The following is a 23,497-nucleotide window of genomic DNA, read 5'->3' on the forward strand; positions in this document are numbered from 1 at the left end:
GGCAACTATGTGGCTCCTTCAGCTTCGCTAACCAGCCCTTTGTATGACAGGAGAAACAGCAAACAGTTTCCTCTTCCCCAGGAAAGCTTTGTTCTCCCCTCTTTGTCACACCTCTGAAGGTACTGAGACACTGCTGAGTCAGTGAACGTTTAAGCACATTTAACGTTATTATTTAACTTATAAACATGAGTTTCTTTGGTTCTTAAAAGCACATATCTTCTTTTTTATTTAACACAGTTTTCTTCATACAGCTCCTGCATCCCTCTTTAACACTCTACTCTCTACCAACTCCCTAACTCCCAACTGTCAACTGCCAACCACCTAACTGACCAAACCGCTCCTCTCTCCTTTTAAACTGGGAACAGTCCCGCCCCCATCAGAATGTTATGTCAGTCAGGCTGGAGGTGGATTAACTCTTTTCCAGCCAGGTAGGAATAAATATTTCAAAACTGTGTCAATCCGTTACAGATGTCATTTTGCGTTTCTGCGCATGTGCGAGTGCCAAAACCTGGAACTAACCCGTTCCATTACTTCTAGGTTCAGCGCGGTCCGCAACCCGAAAACACATAACCCGCAGTGTTCGCAACCCAAGGTATAACTATAATCCTCTTAAAGGTTGCACCCTAACAACAAAGTGCTGATAACACATCTTCTAAATAGGGTTCTGCTCAGGTGGAAGAATGTAAAATGATTACCAGAGCAACAATTCCAGCACTAGTCAGATGATATTACCAAGGATGGCAACAACTACCCACCTTCACCAGTACTATGAATACACTTTTGGCATTTTACTTGCTCAAGCCCTTGCAGGTTCAGTATTCCTGTGGAATGTTCAACCAAGTGCCACTTCCCTTTCATACAGACATGATTTATTGTTGAGCTAAATGTTTAAAATGTGAACAAAACATTTTACAACATGTTTATCTATGGCACAAATATTTGATGAGCTACAACAGAGTACAGTAGTTGCTTTCTGAAATAAGAGGAAACCAGAATATTTTATGGTGCACTGTTTTTCTGTTAACAGGAATGTCCTTCAAAATATGAGATCTCTTTAAAGCATATGTCCCAGTTCTAGCAGTGTACACAGGGCTGCAAGAGATAAGAGAGCTCAACTCTCATTAGGATGCCAATCGCTCTCCCTCTCTGTCTTCAGAAATAAAAAGTGGGCCTTGTATAATATTGGCATTTGGCATATATCATATATATTTGGCATATATCAACTTCCCAATTATTTCAAGGCTACCTAGAGCTTTTAAAAAGCTACACCTAATATTTTCTTGATTGATGCTTTTAGAACAACAAATGCTTCCTTTGTGTTCTCTCTCAACTTTATTCTGAAATACACACATATCATTACCACCTAGTAGAAAGCCCACAGAAAGGAAGCATCAAATGAAGTTCAATGGATTCAGAATGAATCATGTCCTTCTTACGGCATCATTGACAGCTGAGCGATAGTTCCATTATAGCAAGCAGTGTCTGAAAACGGCAGGTGAAGCTTGATACACAGATTCTGAAGCTTTGTGTAGGCTGACCAGACCTGGAGTGTGGTTGGCTCTAACCTGCTAGAGGACTTGGGAGGTTCAAGGGCTTTTACCTTACTTTGCAGTACTTTACTTCTGGGAGTGTGGAGGAGACAGGTGTTGCAGAGTCTTCATTGTCTGAATCAGAGGAAGGTGGCATTGTGACCAGGAGGTCCCCAAGTATGATACTGATGGTTCTTCCTTTGAGTAAGCAGCCTGAACTTCATCCTCATCAGAGTCCTTTACCACACACTGAAAGTCCCCCAGACAATATAATATGAATTCCAGGGGACACAGCTTTTTGCTAACACAAACTGGAGGCCTTTGTTGAACATTTATAGGAACTTGCCTAAAAAAATGGTTGCAATGGCAAGACCTGCTTTAGGGTATTGAGTGGGTATGAAACGAAAGTCAACCAGTGATCACAACATGCACTTTTGCTCTTAGAAGGACAGGTGTGCTGGTAGAGCTGGGTGAAACTAAAGGTCAGATACAGATGCTTATAAATTTCAATTTAATTTGTTGTACCTCTAACTCTGAGATTAATCTGGGTCTGATGGGTAGTGCACCTTTAAAGATGTCTCTCTTGATCTTTATGGCCAATAACAGTAGCTTAAATATTAGAAAATTAGTTTTAAGGATAAAATCCTTAAGTCCTCTATACATCCTTTTCAATGGTGGGTCTATATTTACAAGTTTTTATACATTATTAACACATCCATTATTAAACTATATGTAATGCCTCAGTGTTTTCTGGGGTTTTCTTTAAAAGATATTTGGATTTCTGCTTGTGAACTACATGTATTGTACAATGTCCTAGAATCTTATTTGATTAAAGGTTGCATAAAAATGTCATCTGTCCATAAGAACACAGAAGGCCCCTAAATACATTAAATATATGAAGGGGCACCATGCAAGTACTAAGGAGTGAGACTGCACCCTTGGCCTTACCCCTAGCACTGGACACATTGCCTGCCATGCCACATTAGTATTGCCACCTACCCCCCCCCAAAAAAAACCACCCCCAACAACCCCTAAACATGGAGGCAACTGTGTTGTGACTATGCAACTGATTTGACCAACTCACAAACCAAATCAGGTCAACTTGTAGTGATTTGTGCTGAATTGGGACGAAGTTGAGGCAGGTACAAATTGTTACAGAACAGGTTGGGTGGACCCAAAATGATTTGTAGTGATTTATACTGCTCTGGAACTGTAAAAGGTCTATCAAAAGTCAGAAAGTCTGTCTCCAAATGGTTGTAGTAATTAATCACAGAGGAATCACATCTCATGGAGGGGGTTGGTATCTACAATCCTACATACTAGCCTGCATAAATCAGAGGCAGAAGAAGGCATTATGCCTAATGGAGTCAGGGCTAAAATGATGCACTGCCAAGGAAGACTCTCTCGGGCATTTTCTAGATCATGGATCTGAAGCAAACTTTAATCTAATTCTCAAGTTCACTTCAGACTTGCCCTTTCCCTCCATCAGGATGTTGTGCACTGTTACATACATGTAGAGATTGTTTCTGTACTAAAAGAAATATAGAGACTGAATCTGGAATGCTCTATTCTTTCCTCCTCACCAGCGGCGGTGCATCATACTCCGCCACTGGGGGCGGAGAGCAGGCACACTGCCCCTAGTGATGTGGTGCGCATTCTGGGGGCGGGGGGCGCCGTGCGCAGTGATGGGGTGTGCGTTTTGGGGTGGGGTGCGCATTTTGGGGCTGATGGCACCCCTGGGATCATGTCGCTCGGGGCGCACCGCCCCCACCGCCCCTATCTTCCTACGCCCCTGCTCCTCACACTGCAACATGATTTACATCCATTTGTAGTACCCACCTTGATTTTTGTATCTAAGGGAAATGACCATTTAAATGTATAAGAATGTTCCAGAACAGCAGATAGTTCAAAATATTTCAGTGCAGTGGTTGTCCTCTTAAAGTAGAGCTTGATAACAAATTGCTTGAAAATGTGTCCCCTAAGTTTAAGGTTGCTCAGAGCTTGGATGAGTTGCAAAGTAGCCAATGAAAACATTTACAATGCAATTGTACAACTGAGGGTTACCACAGGACCAAAAGTGTGTTGAAACGATTATGCTGTCTTCCCAAATTGTGCAGAAGGCGTTTAAGTTAACGACTATTAACTTGAAGGCACTTGACTCATGAAGCAGTTTAAAGTCTAGCCCACAGCGATACATGAGCTCAGATGGCCTTGTCAATGTCTGAAGAAGCAAGAGAGCAAAGTAAAAGCACAGAAAGAAAAAGAACTGAGAGGGGAAGCCAGCTTTCAAAAAAACCTGATATTCTCAGCAACTCTCAAACAAAACCTGCCTTCTAGCCTTTAGCGAAGTGTTCTTTGTTCACAAACAGACTAAACTAATAACATGAAGTATGGTGATCGATAAAAGGGTCATGATACTGGGAATTCCTAGGTCTGCACTGCAACTGACTGTATATAGCTGAGAGGAACTTTGTGCTGGGCACTCAGATGTGAAAAGGCTTTTCAATTTTTTGCACCAAATGTGCTTCTAGCTAACATAACCCGAAAGAAAAGGATGATGTTGTGCTTCACAGTTGCCTATCTGTGTAGTAGGAAAAGGAAATGTGGAGAAGTGATTTCAAGAATATCTGAATCAACCCTTGGTGCCAATGTACAGGTCAGAGGGGAGATCTGGCCCACCCTCCACAGGCCACTTAATCACCTGGTGTCATGAGATGTCAGGTGGCAAATTTCAAACACTAAGAGCACTGCTGATTCTTCCTTTCTTCAACTGCGGCCATGGCTTGAAACCAAGGTAGGGCTGCTGAGATTCCTGCTTAAAGCAGGGCTTGCATTTGAAACCAAATTTAAATTCAACCCTGACTGCCAACCCTGCTTTTGGCAGGGATTGGCTTCACTTAGGACTATATGATATATACAATATATTCATATAGTACTCGTGCCAGTATTAGTTCCCTAACTTTGGACCCCTATATCAACATGTACAAGTTCATGCTTTATGAGAAAATAGCAAGTAATAAAAATTTGAGAAGAGGGTAGCTATAACACAAGTCTTGCATGTCTACTCGGAAATTGCTCTTAGCTGTTACTGTGCATAGGGTTCCAGACTAGAGAGAACAATTGAAAACTCTGACACAGTCCTTGCAATTCAAAAATCCTACTCAGAGTAGACACAATGAAATTAATGGACATGACTAATTTAGTAGGATACAGTTCAGGGCTACTCTTACCATACTGCAGAAATATGCCCATTCCTATATTAAGCGGGTATGAAAAAAGTCACTAGCTCACAGGCTTAGTTCTGGTGTTCATAGTGTGCCTAGCCAGTGTGATAAAACATCTAAGCAGCTATTTCTTATTATTTCAAACTTATTTTTAATGCTTACACAAAAAGCGAATTAACAAGAATCAGTTCACTTATTCACCAGTTCTGCAAGCTCAATAAAATAAACCAATATGTTTATAAACGACAAAAATGAATACCATGCAAAACTAGAGCAATTTGTCATGGAATGTTATTTTGAAAGACTTCACAAAACTCTTAAAGCTGAGCTGAACTTCTCAGCTGCTATCTAAAGTATGTGGTATTTCTTTTTAACTTTTTAACAAAATTTACAGTTTGTTTCCTGCTTGGCAGGGGGTTGGACTGGATGACCCTTGTGGTCTCTTCCAACTCTATGATTCTATGATTCCTCAAAAGAAGGACAGGGCAACTGTTGCTCTCCAGATGTTGCTGGCTACAACTCTCACCATCCCTGACCACTATTTCCAACAATTTGTCCTGGGAGATAGAATAACTTTGTTCTTGCCCAGCACTGGAACTCTTATATTTCTGCTTCTGCATTTCTTGTGATTCTGGTTGTGAAGAAATACAGGACATTACAAGTGGCACACAGAAGATGTTGTCTGCAATGTAGCATCAAAATTTACAGTTTTCCATACAGAACAGAGGAATGCATCACAAAATATTACTTCACTGGAAGTGAAATAGACACTATACACTTAGAAGTTGTAATTGTATACACCTGAAGATGCCATCCCTGTTTTGTCAGAATCATCTCTCTCTCTCTCTCTCTCTCTCCTTTAGAAGTTCAAGGAATGAAAGTACAGTATAAAACATGACTGCTATGTTTATCAGAATGCTCTATTCATTGTAGCCTGAAGATAAATATAAGCTATCTTACAAGATAAGCATCCAAAATGTCATTTATCTTTGGCTTTTTCTGAAGCCATCTGATTGTGAACCAAGAAGAAATTGGAAAAATAAAACCAACTGATCCTGGCAATATAGGACAGGATGCAATAATCCATCCAGTCTCTTCAGGATATAAAAATAATATATCTGTTAGATTAGAGAAATAGAGTACTTTAAAGTGGTTCTCCTTCTCACACAGAAGGGAGGAAAAACTCATTTTTTCCCATTTGAAATTTGTACAAAGGACCATCTCACAACTAATCACCAGGCAGCTTTTGCATCTAAAATCTTATCTTCCTGAACAGTAGCTCACATAGACCCTTGTGATTGTGCCCGTAAGGCTACAACTGCTTTCTAAGTAGATTACATGGACCAAAAGAAACCACTTTGTTTTGCCCTCTGGCTTTCTATGTAGAACTAGTATCACTGTGAAAAGCTTACAAAACTCCTTCACACATTTCCTGGCTTTGAAGAACTAATGTGAAGACAGAAAAGATGAGAATAAATGTTTTTTGTTTTTGTTTTCCCAAAAGGAGGAAGTAAACACATTAAAATATATCACTGATAAAGCAAGACCAAACTGAAAACTTTTGCTGTTCTGCAATACACAAAAATAACAACTTTTGGCTAGAGGTTGGCCAAATAATGGCAAACATGCCACTATTAGCATGTTTTCAACATCAGATATACAATCCCAATTTCCCTGAAACTGTTAAGAACTTCAAAATTGACAAAAAAATCACTTTCCAATAAACAAATAAAAGTCAGCTAAATAAAATTTGGGTTGCTCATTTTTCTAGTTGTCACTAGATTGTGAAGAAAAGCTTAGCATAAGTTGGAAGTTGAAAAGCAGCAAAAGGATGTGTTATTCTGCTTTGAATACATTCATCCCTACCAATGCTTCTTAGATCCTGGCCCTCAGCATCTATACCCTTACTGCTTCTCCCCTCCCACCCTCACAGTGTGAATTCTCATCGCCCTGCCAGTATGGTGGTTTATACAAGGCAGTATATTTTATGCACATTGATCTGGCTTGCTCAATTAGCCAAAAGTATTTCTTTTAGTACTTTGTATCTGTTTTAAAGCACTGTTTTGTCTTTGTATAAACCTAAGCAAGATAAACTAAGTATGTATTACTGGAATGTTTAGTGGATAAAACTAGGACTATGCCATCTGTTCCACTTCTGATTACGAATGTAAAAAACTTTTGCCATTACCTCAGCAAAAATGTTAAGAAATTTAACATGTGCTCCTTCCACAAATGGACTTGCAGTTCTCCATTTAAAGTGAAGCCCAGACAGGCAAGACAGAGTGAGAGAGGACTAATATTAAAGTTGTTTGCTGCTGTGCAGCTCCCCTAGGGAGAGACAACATGATGAAAATGTGATGTTTGATATGCATTCAGCAAAATATTACTTAAGGCGCTCCTACATGGTAGTGGGGCGGGGGATATCAAAGACAATGCTAATTATACGCAGGATACCTAGGAGTCAGTGACTGGGTTACCTTTCCTACATTAAAGCACTCTTCATGTAATACAAGCTGGCTTTCCTCAGTAACTCAATGAGGTGCTTGTAGAATTATTCAGCACTGGACAGCTCCTTGTGGCATCAAGACCAGGCAGGAAAAAGGGTGCGCTATTGAAAACTCAAGTTCTTTAAAGGAAAACATATGGTAAAGGGACCAACGTGTATATATATATATATTTAAGGGCACAAACACAGTAATTTATAAGAGGGCAGAGAAGTAGCAACAGTCAATATAAATGTTTGATTTATATTTCTAATTATACTTCTAATTTACCGGTAGATAATTTCTAGTTATTTAAAACATGTTTATGGCACCCATCATTCAAAAAAGGGAAATTATGAGTTACTGTTCATATTATATTCTTAAGTTTTGTATATGCATCAATGTGTCCAAGTAACTGCACAGGACTCCCACACATGGCTATAAAATTAAATGTAGAAAACTAATTTATGACACACATACACAGAATTTTCCTTCAAATTTAGTGGTTCCCACTGAGTTATATACAACTGTGGACCTAAAATGGTAGCAGTGAAGCATCCTTTTCCATCTGTAGAGAAATAAAACTCAGATGAAAGCAACGGGACTTATTGAATGCCAACATAGCAGTTTGTGCAGTAGACACAGATGTTAGGAGAGTTAGGCAGAAACTAGTCATTCTACATCTGCAAGTGCGTTGGTTTGATTAGCATGGTTTTGTACATTTATGTTTCAGTTCTGGGACAGATAGAAATAAGAAGAGAAGTCCCTGTGAGGTTTCACATTTTTTAGAAACACAAGGGAAACCAAACTAAATGTCATTTGGAAGGCACAATGACAATATATTTCTTCTCTGGTGTATTCCAAATTAACTCATTGGGATCATTCCAGAATGAGCTATTTGTGGTTTGCAATCTTAACAGTTTTAAACTAATAAATACAGTGTGTCCACTTCACTGAACCTCAGTGTGGAATATGTAAGAACTGGAGGAAAACTATGAAGGATTAGATCAGGTGATCCTCATGCTGTGTGAAGTGAAATGCCTGGTTTAAGTGTTGAAGATTTTGAAATAGCTATACACATACACCCTGGTATTTGGGTAATGGACCAATGTACAATGAAAGCAATGTGAACTGTCAAAATATTTGAAGAAAATTAGTTATTTTGCAGGTCTTGCTCATTGATGATTAAGTTGTACTCCACACACAAAAAAGGAAACTACTTCCACACATATAATTACAAAGACACATGGGATAATAATACTACACACTGCTTTTCCAATGATCATCCAGTACTTTATTACAGAAGTGAAAAAGTGGGAAAGCTCTAGTTTTCCAGGACAAGTTTTAATTGACCAATATTCTGTACTGAAAAAGCATGTACTGAATAAAACTAATGATCCAATACATATTATTTAAAAGGTACATCTTATGATCAAAGCGCTTTATAATTATCACCTACAGATTACAGAAAGAATTAATGCATATCAGCATTAATTATATATGCAAAATTCAGCTTGTAGCAGCTGGGCCTTAAAATATGGTATGCAGACGTTTTCCTCTTGGATGCAATTCCTAATACCCTATTCTTCAATTTGAAGTATGAAAAGAAGCCAAATGCATCCCACTAGCTATGTATCATGACTTGTTGAGTTTTTGACCTGTTTCCATGGTGTCATCCAGGCATCCAAAAAAAAAGAGATAAAACTTGCCATTCATAAAATGTCAAGGCAATGCACGGCAATCACAAATACAATGGAACATAAAATATGAAAACAATACAAAATATCATTAAAATACTAGCTCAGCTTAAGGAAATTTAAGCAAATAATTTGGCCTCTTGGCATAAAGAAAAACATCTGAAAGTCAGCTGTGAGGATGCCTGCTGAACGTCTACTCATTGGAACAGTGTCCCACAGCATGGGAACAGCAATTCTAAATGCCTGACTTCTAAGTTTAAATGAGTCAGGCTTCTGAAACCATGAGGGACAACTAACTGTACTCCTTAAGTGCAGTTTATTGAGACTACCATTGGCCGTCATACAGGGCTAGCTGGTCATGCTCACCTTGGTGGATGACAAGCTAAGCAGCTTTTAAAACTACTTCTATGTACCAACTATATAAAGCTGAATTCCATATGCTCTATAACAACTAAATGATGAAACCAACAGTTCTCTTTGAAGGGGAAAAAACCTGTACAAGACTTTACCTTGAAAGTCATTCAATAATAGCATGATAAGCATAATGGAGAGCAGAAAGCTAAAAGAAGGTCCTCTGTGGCCAATTATATAAAAAGCAGCAGATGAGGACAGAACAATGAGGATGAGCAAGGCATCAGGTTGATGCATCTGTGATATTAAGCTTACAAAGGATCAGATAATAAAAAGAAGCCTTGCTGTTGAAATATTGAGCAAATATTCAGGTTTAATACAGAATTCCAGGGAATGTCCCTAATCAAGAAAGTATGCCTTAGGAATGAGAAGCTGTCACTTCAGTTTCAACTGGGACACTAGTTGATTGCAGGGGGTGCATATAGCTCAGCCACTGAGAACATGGTTTGCATGCAGAAGATCTCAGGTTCAAGTTTTGCCATCTTTTCTTTTGCTTGCTACCCCTCACCCTCCAGAACAGCTTTGGCAAGGGTGTGGGGCTTGCAAGGAGCGAAAAGGGAGTTCCATTGCAGAAAGGGACGTTCTTGCACTGAAGGGACACACTAGTTGGATAGCACCCAGAAGCTACAGAGGCCTAGGTCATATTGATAAGAGAAAAGAAGGATTTGCAAATCCACACTTGAACTTAGAATTTGGGGAGAGCAAAAACTTATGTAAAGTACTACTGGCATGTGCACAATGATGAAATGCATCTTTAAGCCTCTCCAAAAAGTATGAACATATAATATATTGATAAAATTACAAAAATGTAATTATATCTGATTTCATCTATCCAGAATGAAGCTTAAACATCAGCGTGATGTGATGGACAACAACTGCCATATGGCAATGAATTAAAGAGCTTCTCTTTCCATTTAGGTTAACCCCAATTTAGTATGTCATCCAAACTTTAAATTGAGCTTAATCTTATCTACGGTTGGTCCAGATTCATCAGTTTTGGTTTGACATTGTTTTGTTTCCACTGAGCATAGTTAAACCACAGTTTACCGTATGGGAACCTTATCTACATGAGAATTAAAACCCAAGCTCCAAAAAGCCTAGGTGGATTTACAAATACACTCTGGGTCATGAGCTACACCAGAGGTTTTCCCCCCTAGATGTAATAACAGGAGGCCCCAGTTTTCACCATAACTATTATTTTTTCTTATGTTGAGGAAGAGAAGAAAGTTAGATAAGCATGCATGAAACAAAGTTTCCCAAGTCTAATACAATTACATTTGGAAGACGGAATGCACACCTTCACTGAAAATGTTATTCTCAATTTCATTTTGTTATTATCTTTCATTTTCTTATCTTTACAAGGCAATCTCTTTTCTATGTTTTATGATTATTACTCATAGCTACACCAAAGTGTTTGCATAGCACAATGAATAAGCTTTGCAAAGCTTCAATGAAATCTAAGAGACAGTATATTGCATCCTGGTACATATGAGAGCACTAGAAAAGTAATAGAATTCTTACACAGGTCAGGATGTTCTGAGTATAATAGGTTTGGAAAAGCTGGCTATCACTTGGGATACCCAAGTTATAAAATCTTGATTGTGTAGGGATTATTCATGTGCTTCTGTTAGCAAAAAGGTGCTACTAAGATTTTGCTTTGGAATCTTCTGTAAGAACATATCCCCAAACTAACAAAATAGAGATTTGTGGTTTTCATCACAATCTCAAATTATTTACAGGACAATTTCAGACAGCAGGCCAAAAATGTAAGATTGTATATAAATACATATTGCCCAATAGTGCTGTGATAATGTTGGCTTATAGCCAAACTAAATCATTTTGTGCACAGAATGGCTTCTGCAAGCACAAAAGATCTCCCTCTGCTCCCCCTGGACTCTAAGCCTGCTCCGTAAGTTGGGTAAAACTGCAGAGAGAATTTTGGGGGGGAATGAAGGGGAAGAGATGGAGGGAAAGTTCCACTGTTCTTGCAAATGTTGTTCTGGGCATATGATTTTTCAGCTCAGGCATCCCCAAACTGCGGCCCTCCAGATGTTTTGGCCTACAGCTCCCATGATCCCTAGCTAACAGGACCAGTGGTCGGGGAAGATGGGAATTGTAGTCCAAAACAACTGGAGGGCCGCAGTTTGGGTATGCCTGGTTTAGCTGGATACAACACAATATTATTGCAAATGCCTCTCAAAAGTTTTTCACTGTCCTCTTCTTAACCTGCTACAAGCATATAGCAAGCACACTGAACAAGGACAGTTGAACTGACTTCAGTGTTTACACTACCAAGGACATTTTTACACATCTATCATTTGCTGTCTTACTCTCCAGAGTCCTAGCCTGGGAGAAATGCAAAAGAAAATTTTTTCATACCCATGTTAAAATGTGTGCATTCTGAGAAAACACGGAGGAAGGGCTGAATAAGTCGAAGAAGGAGAAGGGTGAATTTATGGTGCTTAGATCATTAAATAAACTAAGACTGCAATACTATACACTTACCTAAGAGTAGTAAGTTCAACTGAACTCAGTAGTACTTACTTCTGAGTAGATATGAATAGGATTCCACAAAATTAATTTAAGTCATTTGCGCCCATTTAATGAGACTGATTTTCTGCTACAATGGATTACAAACCAAACAGCTTAGGTGACAGATAAAAGACTGATCTACTAACCCAAGCTGCCTCCCTGACAAAGCCTCTGCTGCACAACTTTAGGAATTATTTTAACTATAAGCTGCCTCTTAAAACGTCACTTGCCCTTGAATCCCACTATGGAATAGCAACCCCGCTCAAATGAACATTCAAATTTTTAAATGTCCGACTGGCAGAACAAACTTCTTCAAGCAATAACCAAGAAGTGACATTATTCAGGAATTTGAGGGGAAAGTAATTTGGTAAAACTGAAATCAAGATTTAGACACACTGGTTAACAACATGGTGAGTACTATGTCTGGGAAATAATTGAGAGAAGGGGTTTGTATAAAAAATAAATTAGATATGCAATGTTTGGTATGCTAACTATACCAGATTTTGAAAAGTATAGGTACCTGTAGCATACCAAATTCTGCTTTATATCATCCTGGACAAACAGTAACTTTGCTATTAGGTCATTTAAAACTAGATCAAATTTATTAACAAGATGATATAACACATACATTTCATGAGATAAAAGCCTACAGCACCCAGTATTCTCAGATTTTCTCTCATCCAAGCACCCTGCGAGATGAGATCAGGCATGTTCAGGGGCTCTATGGGGTTTATGGGATGGTTAGGGGAGGGGTACCCTGTTTCTCATATTTTAAGACATACCCATAAAATAAGCCATAGCAGGATTTTTAAGCATTCAAGGAATATAAGCCACACCCCGAAAATAAGACATAGTGATAGGCGCAGCAGCAATGCCGGCCATGGCAGGAGGAGGAGGAAAAATATAAGACATCCCCTGAAAATAAGCCATAGTGTGTTTTTTTGAGGAAAAAATAAATATAAGACATGTCTTATAATATGAGAAACACGGTAGTACCTGTGGTAGGGGACACATTGTGCTCCTTCCGGGGTAGTTTGTCCACCTTTGGTACTCACCTTGCACTCAGATCTCACTTGTGTCTTCTAGAAGGTGTCACCATTCAACACACCCATAGCCCAGGAAAGGGCTTAAACAAGCTGGCTAAACCAGGTGAGGGTAGCCGATGGATCTCAAACCCTCAGAGAGTTATGGATTTCCCATGAATGTGAAGACAGGCTCTGGAAGATTGAGCAGCTGAGACCAATAGTGGGTCCAACAGTCAAGAAGACTGTTTCTGCATGCACTGTAGAGGGAAGTGAGGGGCAGATGAAGTTTGTCAGCCTGGGAAGGTAGCCCTTCTAAGAGAAGGAAAATTCAGATCCTAAACCTCTGTTGTCTTCCTGGATATCTTCAGGAGAAGAAAAAGCTAAGGAGTAAAGCCTACACAAATCTGAAGTGGAGTCCCTAAGACTGTTGGATGGCACCTTGAATGCCTCCTTCCATCAACTCCTGCAGCCAAGTTGGTGCCAAACATATTGCTGTGCTTTCCCTTGGACACCAGCCCAGGACCTCCATACACACTACCCAGGCTTGCACAACAGGGAGATCACTTTGGTGCTGCTAACACAGCAGTTGGAGTTCACCCCCGGAGGCAAAGCCCATTGTCTCTCAAGACAGACAGATGCTAATATCTCATAAATGCTTGCAGTGTTTGGTTTTTAATTTTTGTGATGCACTGGTTTCCCTTCCCGCATCCCATTTACTGAAATTTCTACTCTGGTTCCTTGAATCCCTCCGGATGTTAGTTTTGGGTCCTGAACTGAACTCTAAATTTATCCCCACTTCCGATAATCTACAGAAAAAGCAAGCCTCATCACATGCAAGGCGGAAACCAGCTCAGCCTGCAGGCATTCCCTTGTTTTGCTATACCTGTTTTATATGTTTCAATGCATTCAGCAAAGTTAGGAAGTAATAATGCCATCACTTCTCCTCTCGGCTAGGGGTCAATGGATCATGCAAAGTGGGAGCTAGCACAGCTTGGGGATGTCCCCAAGCTGCACTAAGCCCCAGCCTCATATTACTTCTTGGTTCTATAAGATTTTGCCACCTGTTTTTTTCATGGAGCATTACAGAGTAACAAATGAAGATGGCAGGTTCCTGCCCCAAGGAACTTACAATCTAAATTAAGAACAAAGGTCAGCAAAGGAAGCAGAGGAAAAGAGAAACCAGGATGACACAGGATTATACGTACAGCAAGGGGTTACCAGTCTGATTTATTCTCTATGTAACTACAAGGGAGGCAGAACATCTACCCAGAAGAGGGAGAGCCAGTGTAGATGGCCCTGAACGGTGTGTGTGTGTGTTTGGAAGCTTCTTTTCCACAAAACCAGACAGTATCGGGGCCTCTTTAAAAGACCAGAAAGGACCTTAGAATAAGAAAGTGACTTATTATAACGATCACTGGAACTTCATTGCTCTCCAGGGATATGAATTTAAGTTTCTCATACTTGAACCTAATATTGCAGCTGCTACATCAAATGGTCTCTTCACAAATACATGGCAGGAGGGCAGCATCAAGTCCCAATAGAGTAGTGTACTTTCAAAAGCTGACTCTTTTATAGCTATACAAACCCACAGCTACACTGTTGTATACTAGAATATGGGTCTGTTTTCCAAACCTGTTTTGTCTCTTACCAACTTTTTAATGAGGAGATACAGAGAAGTGCTTTTGGCAATACTGTTTCATTTCAGTTTAGGTTTTGCCAATGTTACTGAAAAAGAGAATTTTGCCCAGAGGCTGCTTATTTAACAAGGGTTTAGGATTTCATCAATCTAAAAACAATTCACATCTCAAGCACATCTGGCTAAGATCTAATTTGCCCATTTGCCCCTTTTCATCCTTGAAGGCATCCATCTTCCATATTAAGGTTGTCAATTTTCTTCATTTTATTTCACTCCACTCAACAATTCACCAAAAGCTGAAATATTTCTTTTTCTGTTTCCATCCTCAACATGAAGATAGCACAATCTCAACATCATTATAGTTCCCTGCAGCTTGGCTATTTTTGGTACCTATAACCAACATCCAGAAAGCAAACTATAACTTTCTTTCTAAGATGACAGACAAATTTGAAACATGGGCACAATTTTTTAAAATGCAGCCCAGGCTGATGAAAACTACCTTGAAAACATACCGGCAAATACAGAGATAACCCTGTCCAGTTCTATAACTGTAATTGTTCATAATTCAGTTCAACCATTATCATTGTATAAAAGAAAGTTCCCTGAAAGCATTGCACCCAATGTATTTTCTACTTTCAAACATTGCAATATGAAGAAACATTTTTTTGGCATGTCAATAACCTAGCAGCAGGAAATATAGATATGACCAATATCTATATGCAGGCATAATACATAATCATTTGACTGCTTGGACCTCTGTGGCTGCAATCCAACTGCTTTAAAAATAAAAATTCCTAATGATCTCAGTAGGTCATTTACATCTCTTCACTGCTACGTAATTATTACTGGGTTAAAAAATTGTGCCAAACATATTCTTTATTCTACATAAGCATTATAAAGCAAATACAAACCTAGACTATTTTATCTTCAAATACTGTATCTGAATACATGTGACTAAACTGACACATTTGCAAAGTTTCTGCTGTTATGACTCAAGCTTTTCAGTTTTGTACTGACCATGACACCTTTCTTAATGCATGCTCTAAGACTCCCCAATTTTTATATATATGGAAGATAGAAATATTCTCTGTCTAAATATTTTCTTAGCTCTTGCATACACAAGTTGCAGAATATGTGTTCCTTGGATTAAAATTCATTATTCCAAATAGATTTATCAAATACTGATTTATGAGCACAAAGCAAATGGAGAAGCTTATTATCACTCCTGCTAAAGCATTGCAGTACTATTAATTTAGATTTCCTGCCATGAGCTGCTCTCCTATTTTGAAGCCAAATGCATCTGATTTGGATTGCTGACCACCGAGTTATTATATTCAAGGAAGTTGCCTTCAAAATAAAACATGATGCTCTCTCTTGAAAGTATGAATGGGTTCTACTCTGCTAAATTTTGGCACAGAAGGATATTTCTTTTATTCTGAGCTACCAGAACTCCTTACCCTCCAACATTTCTCTGATGAAAATAGGGACATCCTAAGGAAAAGCAGGACATTACAGTATCAAAAAGAAAGCAGGGCAGTTTCTGTAAACCCGGCACTGTCCCTGGAAAACAGGGACAGTTGGAGGGTTTGGAACTCAATGGAAGTGAATCACATTCACTCTAAACTAAAAAAAGTGGTAACAAACACCATTCCCAGTGGCGTATTAAGATGGGGGCGGTGGGAGCGTGCCACCCCGAGCGGCAGGCTGGGCGGGGGCAGCAGGCTGGAAGGGGCTAGACGGGGCTGCCCACCTCCAACGGCCACTGCCGCTGCTGTGCGACGCGGCCGCCGCCCTGCACCCGCATGTGTCGTGCTCCATGACGCGTGCATCATGCGTCATGATGCATGCGTCATGGCACACAACACATGCGTGCGACAGACGCCCCACCCCCCAGCGGGGTGCCTTCGGGTTTGCCGCCCCCGGCAGCCAGAAGGCTAGCAACGCCGCTGACCATTCCTTCTCTATATCCTAGGAGAAAAGTCCACTGATCCTAACAGGGGAAGTTAACACATAGTGCCAGCCCAGTGAAGTGGAAAGCTTTGGATTCTGGCTGGCAATGGAGGGTTGGGGGTGGGGTGTAGTGCTTATGCTAAACTGCCCTCTTAGCCAATATCCTCTTGCAGGATATGTATGTTTTTTATTAACCTGTTCCTTGCTGGATATCAATGTTTTCATCCTAAAATGCTGAGGGAAGACAGAGGTATGGTGGAGCCCAGGCGACTGAAGTAGACTCCCCAATCTAATGACAAAATGCCTTTAAGACACAAGAGAAGAAAAGAAAATGCACATCCTGCTATCTGGTGAGAGAGTCCTCCCTTTATTTCTGAGAGGGTGTGTGTGTGTGTGTGTGTGTGTGTGTGTGTGTGTGTGTGTGTGTGTAAAAGCATTGATGATAGAAACACCTTCCTCCTCAAGGTTGGGGACAGGGATGCTTGGAGAGGGACCAGTATTTATAACCTCTGGCCCCTACTTTTGTTGTAGTTTCCTGCTCAGGCACAATGCATCAGATATTACAACTCATACTGGAACCCCTGACAGTTAAGTCCAGTCGTGAACAACTCTGGGGTTGTGCTGCTCATCTCGCTTTACTGGCTGAGGGAGCAGACGTTTGTCCGCAGACAGTTTTTCCAGGTCATGTGGCCAGCACGACTAAGTCACTTCTGGTGAAACCAGAGCAGCGCACGGAAACACCGTTTACCTTCTCACCGGAGCAGTACCTATTTATCTACTTGCACTTTGACGTGCTTTCGAACTGCTAGGTGGGCAGGAGCTGCGACCGAGCTATGGGAGCTCACCCCGTCGCAGGGATTCGAACCGCCGACCTTCCGATCAGCAAGCCCTAGGCTCTGTGGTTTAGACCACAGCACCACCCGCATCCCTGTGGTTTTATTTACAGTACTGCAATTGTGATGGGATAATTAAAATTCACAGCCATAGACTAAAAGGATAGTAAAAACAGATGGCTATGACTTTAAACAGATAATGGTATGCCATGGGTTTGTTTACATGTTACCCTGAACCCAGGTACAAGCCTTTTCTACACATGCACAAGCATTTAAGTAAAAGAGTGTCCAGCCTGTTGGTTTCTATAGGTATTATTTAACCAGGTACACAGACTGTGCACTTGTTAAGCATTACATGTGAATAACTGCAAGAACAAGTGTACAGCTCAACAATTTGCATACTGAGATTGTTCACTCGTTGAACGCAATGTGTAAACAACCCTTCTGAAATTTAGTTAACCGTTCCTAAGGGGGAAGCAATGTTCCACAGGGATCTGAAAGGGCTTGCTCTTCCTTTCTCTTCTCTACTGCACCAAAGTATATTTCGTTGCCTTGAGGGCAGAAGTAAGCAAAAAGCTCATAGGATCGGGAAAAATATATCTTTTCACAGAAGGGCATTCGCTGAAGCAAAAACACCTCCCAGCACATCTAGTTTGGCAACTTAAGTTTCTTATTCTGATGAAATGCATGCCCCAAATGGTAGCTCAAAACACCAAATACCCAAGCCATGAAAGAAACATGTATGTTAATTACTTATATAGTTTTAAGATTTAGTACACACAGGGCCATTCACCTACATACTGAACCCTAATGTTTTCCTTCTCTTGATAATCTTTTGACAGCATTATTACTGCCCAAGTTGAGGCACTCGAATCTCCTTTTAAACATATATGGCATGCAGAATTTGAATAATGTGCACTTCTCTTCAAGAAGAAGGATGGTGACTGGTGAACAATCTTCTCCTGACATTCTAAGAAACAATCTACCAGTTTTCTGGTGTGCTAGGCCCAATGACATGAGTTAGATCTGCTCCGGGTAATGCTCATTTCAATGACCCAAATGTCATAGCAGAGTATGCCTCTGCTACCTCCTTTCATCTCTGAGGAAAATGGGTCATATTAAATAAATTGCTCTCTTCAAGCACAGCATACTGGACCATGCATGAAGCAGTAGTTGAGACCAATCAAACAGCCAAAACCACCGTATACTCCTCTACGAGGTGTGGAGAAGAATAATGAAAGATATATTTTAAAAATGAGATGCAAAGCAAAATGCATTTTGTGTTTGTGTTTCTCAGCCGGCTTACAACAAACCACTTTGAAAACCAAGGAAACTTCAAAAATCAGTTTGTAATTTTACTTAAAAGAAAAATTCAAACATCCAAATCCAGTCTAAACAACGAGTTGAACCCAATCAGGTCAACTTCTCAGCTTACTTGCATCCACTAAACAGCACCAACTTTTGAATGTGCTTATGTAAATTACAGTGGTACAGTGTACAGTGGTACAAACGCTTCAGGTTTCAAACTCCGCTAACCTGGAAGAGTTACCTCAAGTTGAGAACTTTGCGCCAGGATGAGAACGGAAATCGTGTCCCGGCGGCGCGGCGGCAGCAAGAGGCCCCATTAGCGAAAGCACGCCTCTAGTTAAGAACAGTTTCAGATTAAGAACGGACCTCCGGAACGAATTGAGTTCCCAACTAGGGGTACCACTGTATTATCTTTTGGTCTTAAAAAATCACAGTGGGAATACATAAAATGCAGTAACTAGAAAGTTTCATCAAGCCTAGCCCACCCACCTATTCACCTAGGTCAAAAAAAAACAAGTGACAAGATGACCAGGTAGGTGACAATTTTGTTAGCGAAGGGCTCATCCACACTTCCACTCGACTCATCATACTTCTGCTTCTCCCATGCCTAGAAAGAACTGGTCCAAGCCATCTTCTATTAGACCTGCACTTTCTAGGCATACATCTGAGTGGTTTTCCCCTTGCTTGCCCTACTCCTTTCCCAAAGAAAAATCAGCTCTTTAGTGCTAAAACCAAACAAATCTCAATCCAGAGACAATCCAAATTGCCATTTACTCCAACTGAGCACTAAAGAGCAGTTTCCCCAGGAGGGTGGGAGAAGGAGCAGGACAAGAGGAAGTGTGGATAAGCCCTTAATTGGAATAATCCCTACCCTCCTTATTTTGTGCCATAAAATAATTACTTATATGGCATTATTAAGCAGGTAGGTTAATAGACTAGGAACTGCTGTGGACTTATTTGCAAGGCTGATTTATCAGGTAAGTGGAAGGAATGTTTTTCAAACACTTTGTGCTGGTTTCCATACTGATGTTTGTGTTATAAGTTCTTTGTATGTTAGGTTGTTTTGAACCACCTGCAAGCCACTCCAAGAGTGCTGTTAATGGATGGTCAATAAACATGTAAACAGGTAAATGTAGCATCCATGTGTTACACACCTTACTTATCTCCTTCCCCACATTTGCTGCAAAATATACCTGTATTCCTTGCTGTAGTATCCTTGATGTGTGCTAAGCAAAGGGCTGCCAACTTTTGGACTTAGTCCATTAGTTATCCTGCTATCTCTTGCTGATTCCCACAGACTGCTAAATATATTTAGTTTCATACCATGGAAAATATAATTTTCTCTTTTCTGCACATAAAACCTTTATTAAGGGGGCAGATAAAGACCACACTCCCCTCCCCTTGCCAGTTAGCAACCACAGGCCAAACATACTGGTGGTTTGAAATGAGCAGATGTGGAGAATATTTTGCCATCTCCTGGAGAGTCCGCTCAGAGACTGGAGAAGGCCACTCTTTCACTGCATGCTTTAACTTATTCAATAAAATTCTTAAAAAGGTTGCAAGTCAAATCCACTAGACTCAATAGCAAAATTCCTGTTGAGTTCTGACCATATAGATCAATCCTTATTCAGTCAGAAACATTAACTGAATCATAACACCTCCTCCTGCTTAGATACATTTATCACTCATGGTTCAATGTAAACTTAGAATTTTGTTTAATATATATAAGGAAGTTGAATAAAAATGAACATAGCATCAATGGGACTGAACTGAGGCTTTACTTAATTGGAGAACTGCTTGCACTAAATAACAGATTGCAATAGTCATAGTCAAGTAAATGCCATCTTTTTAAGAATCTGCTCTTATTTTTCCCATAAGGCCTGGCATAAGCAGATCAATGTTGCTGTGAATCTGCCTCATTGTTTTTAGAACACCAGGTGACCAATTATTCCCAGCCATCTCCCTACAATCCACTTGGCATAATGCCCTTGCTTATACCAACTGCAAGGAGATTGAATCTGTTAATAGCTTACCACAATATTCCTTTAGACATTTCTAAATGGGTTGCATTAAGCTTCTCAAATACCTAGCCTTAGTAACAAAGCCATTTCATCCCCCCCCTTACTGATCCTGGGGAGGTTAATCACAATGGAATTGTTTCTCGAAGTGTTCATTTTCCCTAAAGTTTTGGTTATGAAATACATTTTCCCCGCCCAAACAAATGCATGCATGTTTATGCACAATCCATAAACTGGAGTAACAATGTTAGCTGAAATCATTCCTGAATGTTTAGTATGCCAAGGCAGAGAAATACAGACACCATAACAAATATCCCTGAGAGCAGAATTGAGATAATAGAATCTTCTGCTTTGGTCTCTTGCCACATGTGCATGAAGAAAGCTTCAGGTGTTTACCACCTTGTGGCTTGAGTGGGTAAATAGTTTTGCATCCTTTTTTTTCTAGAAGGTTGCATTTAAGAGCAACTAATCTCTTAACACAGGCACACAGAAAGTTCTCTGAAAGTTATGCCCTAAGGAAAAACTGAACACCAAGAAAATGAGTCCTTAACCAAACATATACAGAATACTAATAGTAAGAAGACAAACACAGCTGATCTTAAAGGATGAGGATCTTCTTCCAAATCTACAGCAACCACTGACATATACCCATCCCTCTGACCCCACCAAAACAACACACCTGAACCATCAGACAGTCTCTAGCAAAGAAAAAAAAATCTCTAAGGACCAGCTTGGAGGGGAAAAACAGGAGTACTTACATCTCTGAACTTATTCCAATATTTATCTTTGTCATATTGGGAAACAGTGCTCAGCCATTTGTCATTGTCCAAGAAATTGCCATTGTTGCTGCTCCCAGGGATGATTTCTGGATGCCTGCCTTCCACTTGCAGAAAACACCAAACAACTATGGCCAATATCCTATGCATCTGCAAAACGGGGTGCGGGGTGGTTGGGAGAGGGAGAAAGCAGGAAGAAAAGAAAGGAGGTGAGGGGGGGGGAGAGAGAACAGGGACAAATACCTGTCTCAATCAATCAGTCCACAAGAAAAGGAAAAAGAGGCAAGCGTTTAAAACACAGCGACTTAATAGCTCTAGGAGGGGCAAGGGAGGCGGGAGAGCCACGCATTTGATGGGAGACGCAGCTGATGGTCTCCTGCGCGAGCTTCGCTCACCGCACAGGGCGCTCCGTCAGAGGAACCTCGAGATGAAACCAAAACTGCCAAGGCAGCAGCAGTCATACCGGGAAGGGAGGGCGGAGGGTTCCCGGGAAAGTTTGAGTGGCAGAAGTAGGGATTCTCCTCACGGGCTTGACCTACCTTGGGAGCCCCTCCCTGCGCCTCCTCCCCAAAGAAAAGCAGCCGCCCCTCCGGCTGAGGGAATAAAAGGACGCTCTGAGGGAGACGCGGGTGCTGCCAGTACCTTTCAAGGGCGGCGCGAGAAGCAGCCTGCAAGTTTCCCTGCCGAGCTATTCCAGGCGCACTCACCTTCGGTCAGAGGGCTTTGCCGTTCTCCGCGCGCTGCCACCCGTTCCGCCTCGCTTTGCGCCGCCGTTCCCCGCTGGCTCGGCGTCGGAGCCCCGCTCCAGCTTTCGCCCAGCCGCTTTGTGTGCGCTTGTGTAAGTGCCGGGCTGTGTGTGCGCGCGTGCTTCCTCGCGGGCTCGGCGTGAATCATCGAAATCTGGCGCCGCTTGCTGACCGATCGGTGGAATTGCGGCGGCGCCTGGTGGAGGAGGAAAGGAACCGGCTCCTCCCGGCTGCGCTGCATCCTGGGGCCTAGCTAGCTCCTTTGCAGAGGCGTCCGGTGGCCAAAATGTTGGCACTTTGCTCGCTGCCTCACCAGCTCAAAAGTACTGTGTGCAACAACAGAGCTTCTTTAACCACCTCTGCGTCTTGTAACACTCTTGCCCAGGCATCAGACTCTCAAGCTTGGGGTTTGTAAATGCAGGTGTGCATTGTTGAGGTCCGGTTGCCGCGAAGTTGGTTTGCAAAAGCTCTGTGCTGAGGACCCAAAATACTTTGGGGACCTAAGTGTTTGAGCTCAGCTCCTGCATGAGATACTTGCATGCCTGTGGTCGGTGCTATTCTAGAAAAAGAGGTGCCGGAACTCACTCATTCTCTTGTAATGGCAAAATAGCACCCACATGAGAAGTTCAGGAACCCAGGGCTGAAAAAAACAGTGGGTGTGATTCCTCTATAGCAGAGTTTCCCCAACCTTGGGTCTCCAGCTGCTTTTGGACTACAATTCCCATCATCCCTGACCACTGGTCCTCTTAGCTAGGGATCATGGGAGTTGTAGGCCAAAACATCTGGAGGGCCGCAGTTTGGGGATACCTGCTCTATAGCAATGATAAGCAGAATTAGGGCTTGTGGGATCTATTTTGGGATGGACCCATTAACTCCATGAGCTGGAGCAAGGCACCAAGCAGTGACTGAACATGTATTTAGAACTGAGGAAAAGGTGTCTCTGTACAGCCCAGGGTTTTGTTTTCAGTATCACAAGTGAGCGAGGCTTTCTACCCACAAAATACATTCCCCAAGCCTTTATTTCAGCAATGAAGCCAGAAGAAGAGTAATAATAATTCATAATAATTTTATTATTTGTATGCCACCCATCTGACTGGGTTACCCCAGCCATTCTGGGCAACTCCCAACAGAATATTAACATGATAAATCAAACATTAAAAAACTTCCCTAAACAGAGCTGCCTTCAGATGTCTTCTAAAAGTCAGATAGTTGTCTATTTTCTTGACATCTGATAGGAGGGTGCTCCACAGGACGGGTGCCATTACCAAGAAGGCCCTCTGCCTGGTTCCCCTCGGTTTATGAACACCTTGGTTTACGAATTTTTGGTTT

At 41.1% G+C, this 23,497-nt stretch overlaps 1 protein-coding gene across 3 annotated transcripts in view; it reads right to left on the reverse strand.

The window, feature by feature from the left end:
* SPOCK1 (SPARC (osteonectin), cwcv and kazal like domains proteoglycan 1) overlaps positions 1-22,199 on the reverse strand; it is a 429,282-nt gene extending 407,083 nt beyond the window's left edge. For all 3 annotated transcript variants that reach the window (XM_060271660.1, XM_035105504.2, XM_060271661.1), the window contains exons 1-2: positions 22,130-22,199; positions 21,405-21,572 (exon numbers count right to left, since the gene is read on the reverse strand). In XM_060271660.1, coding sequence (XP_060127643.1) covers positions 21,405-21,572 — 168 coding nt within the window. In that variant the 5' untranslated portion in view covers positions 22,130-22,199. The remainder of the gene's footprint in view (positions 1-21,404; positions 21,573-22,129) is intronic.
* Between the last annotated feature and the right edge of the window lie 1,298 nt (positions 22,200-23,497).

The sequence above is a fragment of the Zootoca vivipara genome, chromosome 2 (genome assembly GCF_963506605.1).
Source record: "Zootoca vivipara chromosome 2, rZooViv1.1, whole genome shotgun sequence".
In the NCBI taxonomy this organism is placed as follows: domain Eukaryota; kingdom Metazoa; phylum Chordata; class Lepidosauria; order Squamata; family Lacertidae; genus Zootoca; species Zootoca vivipara.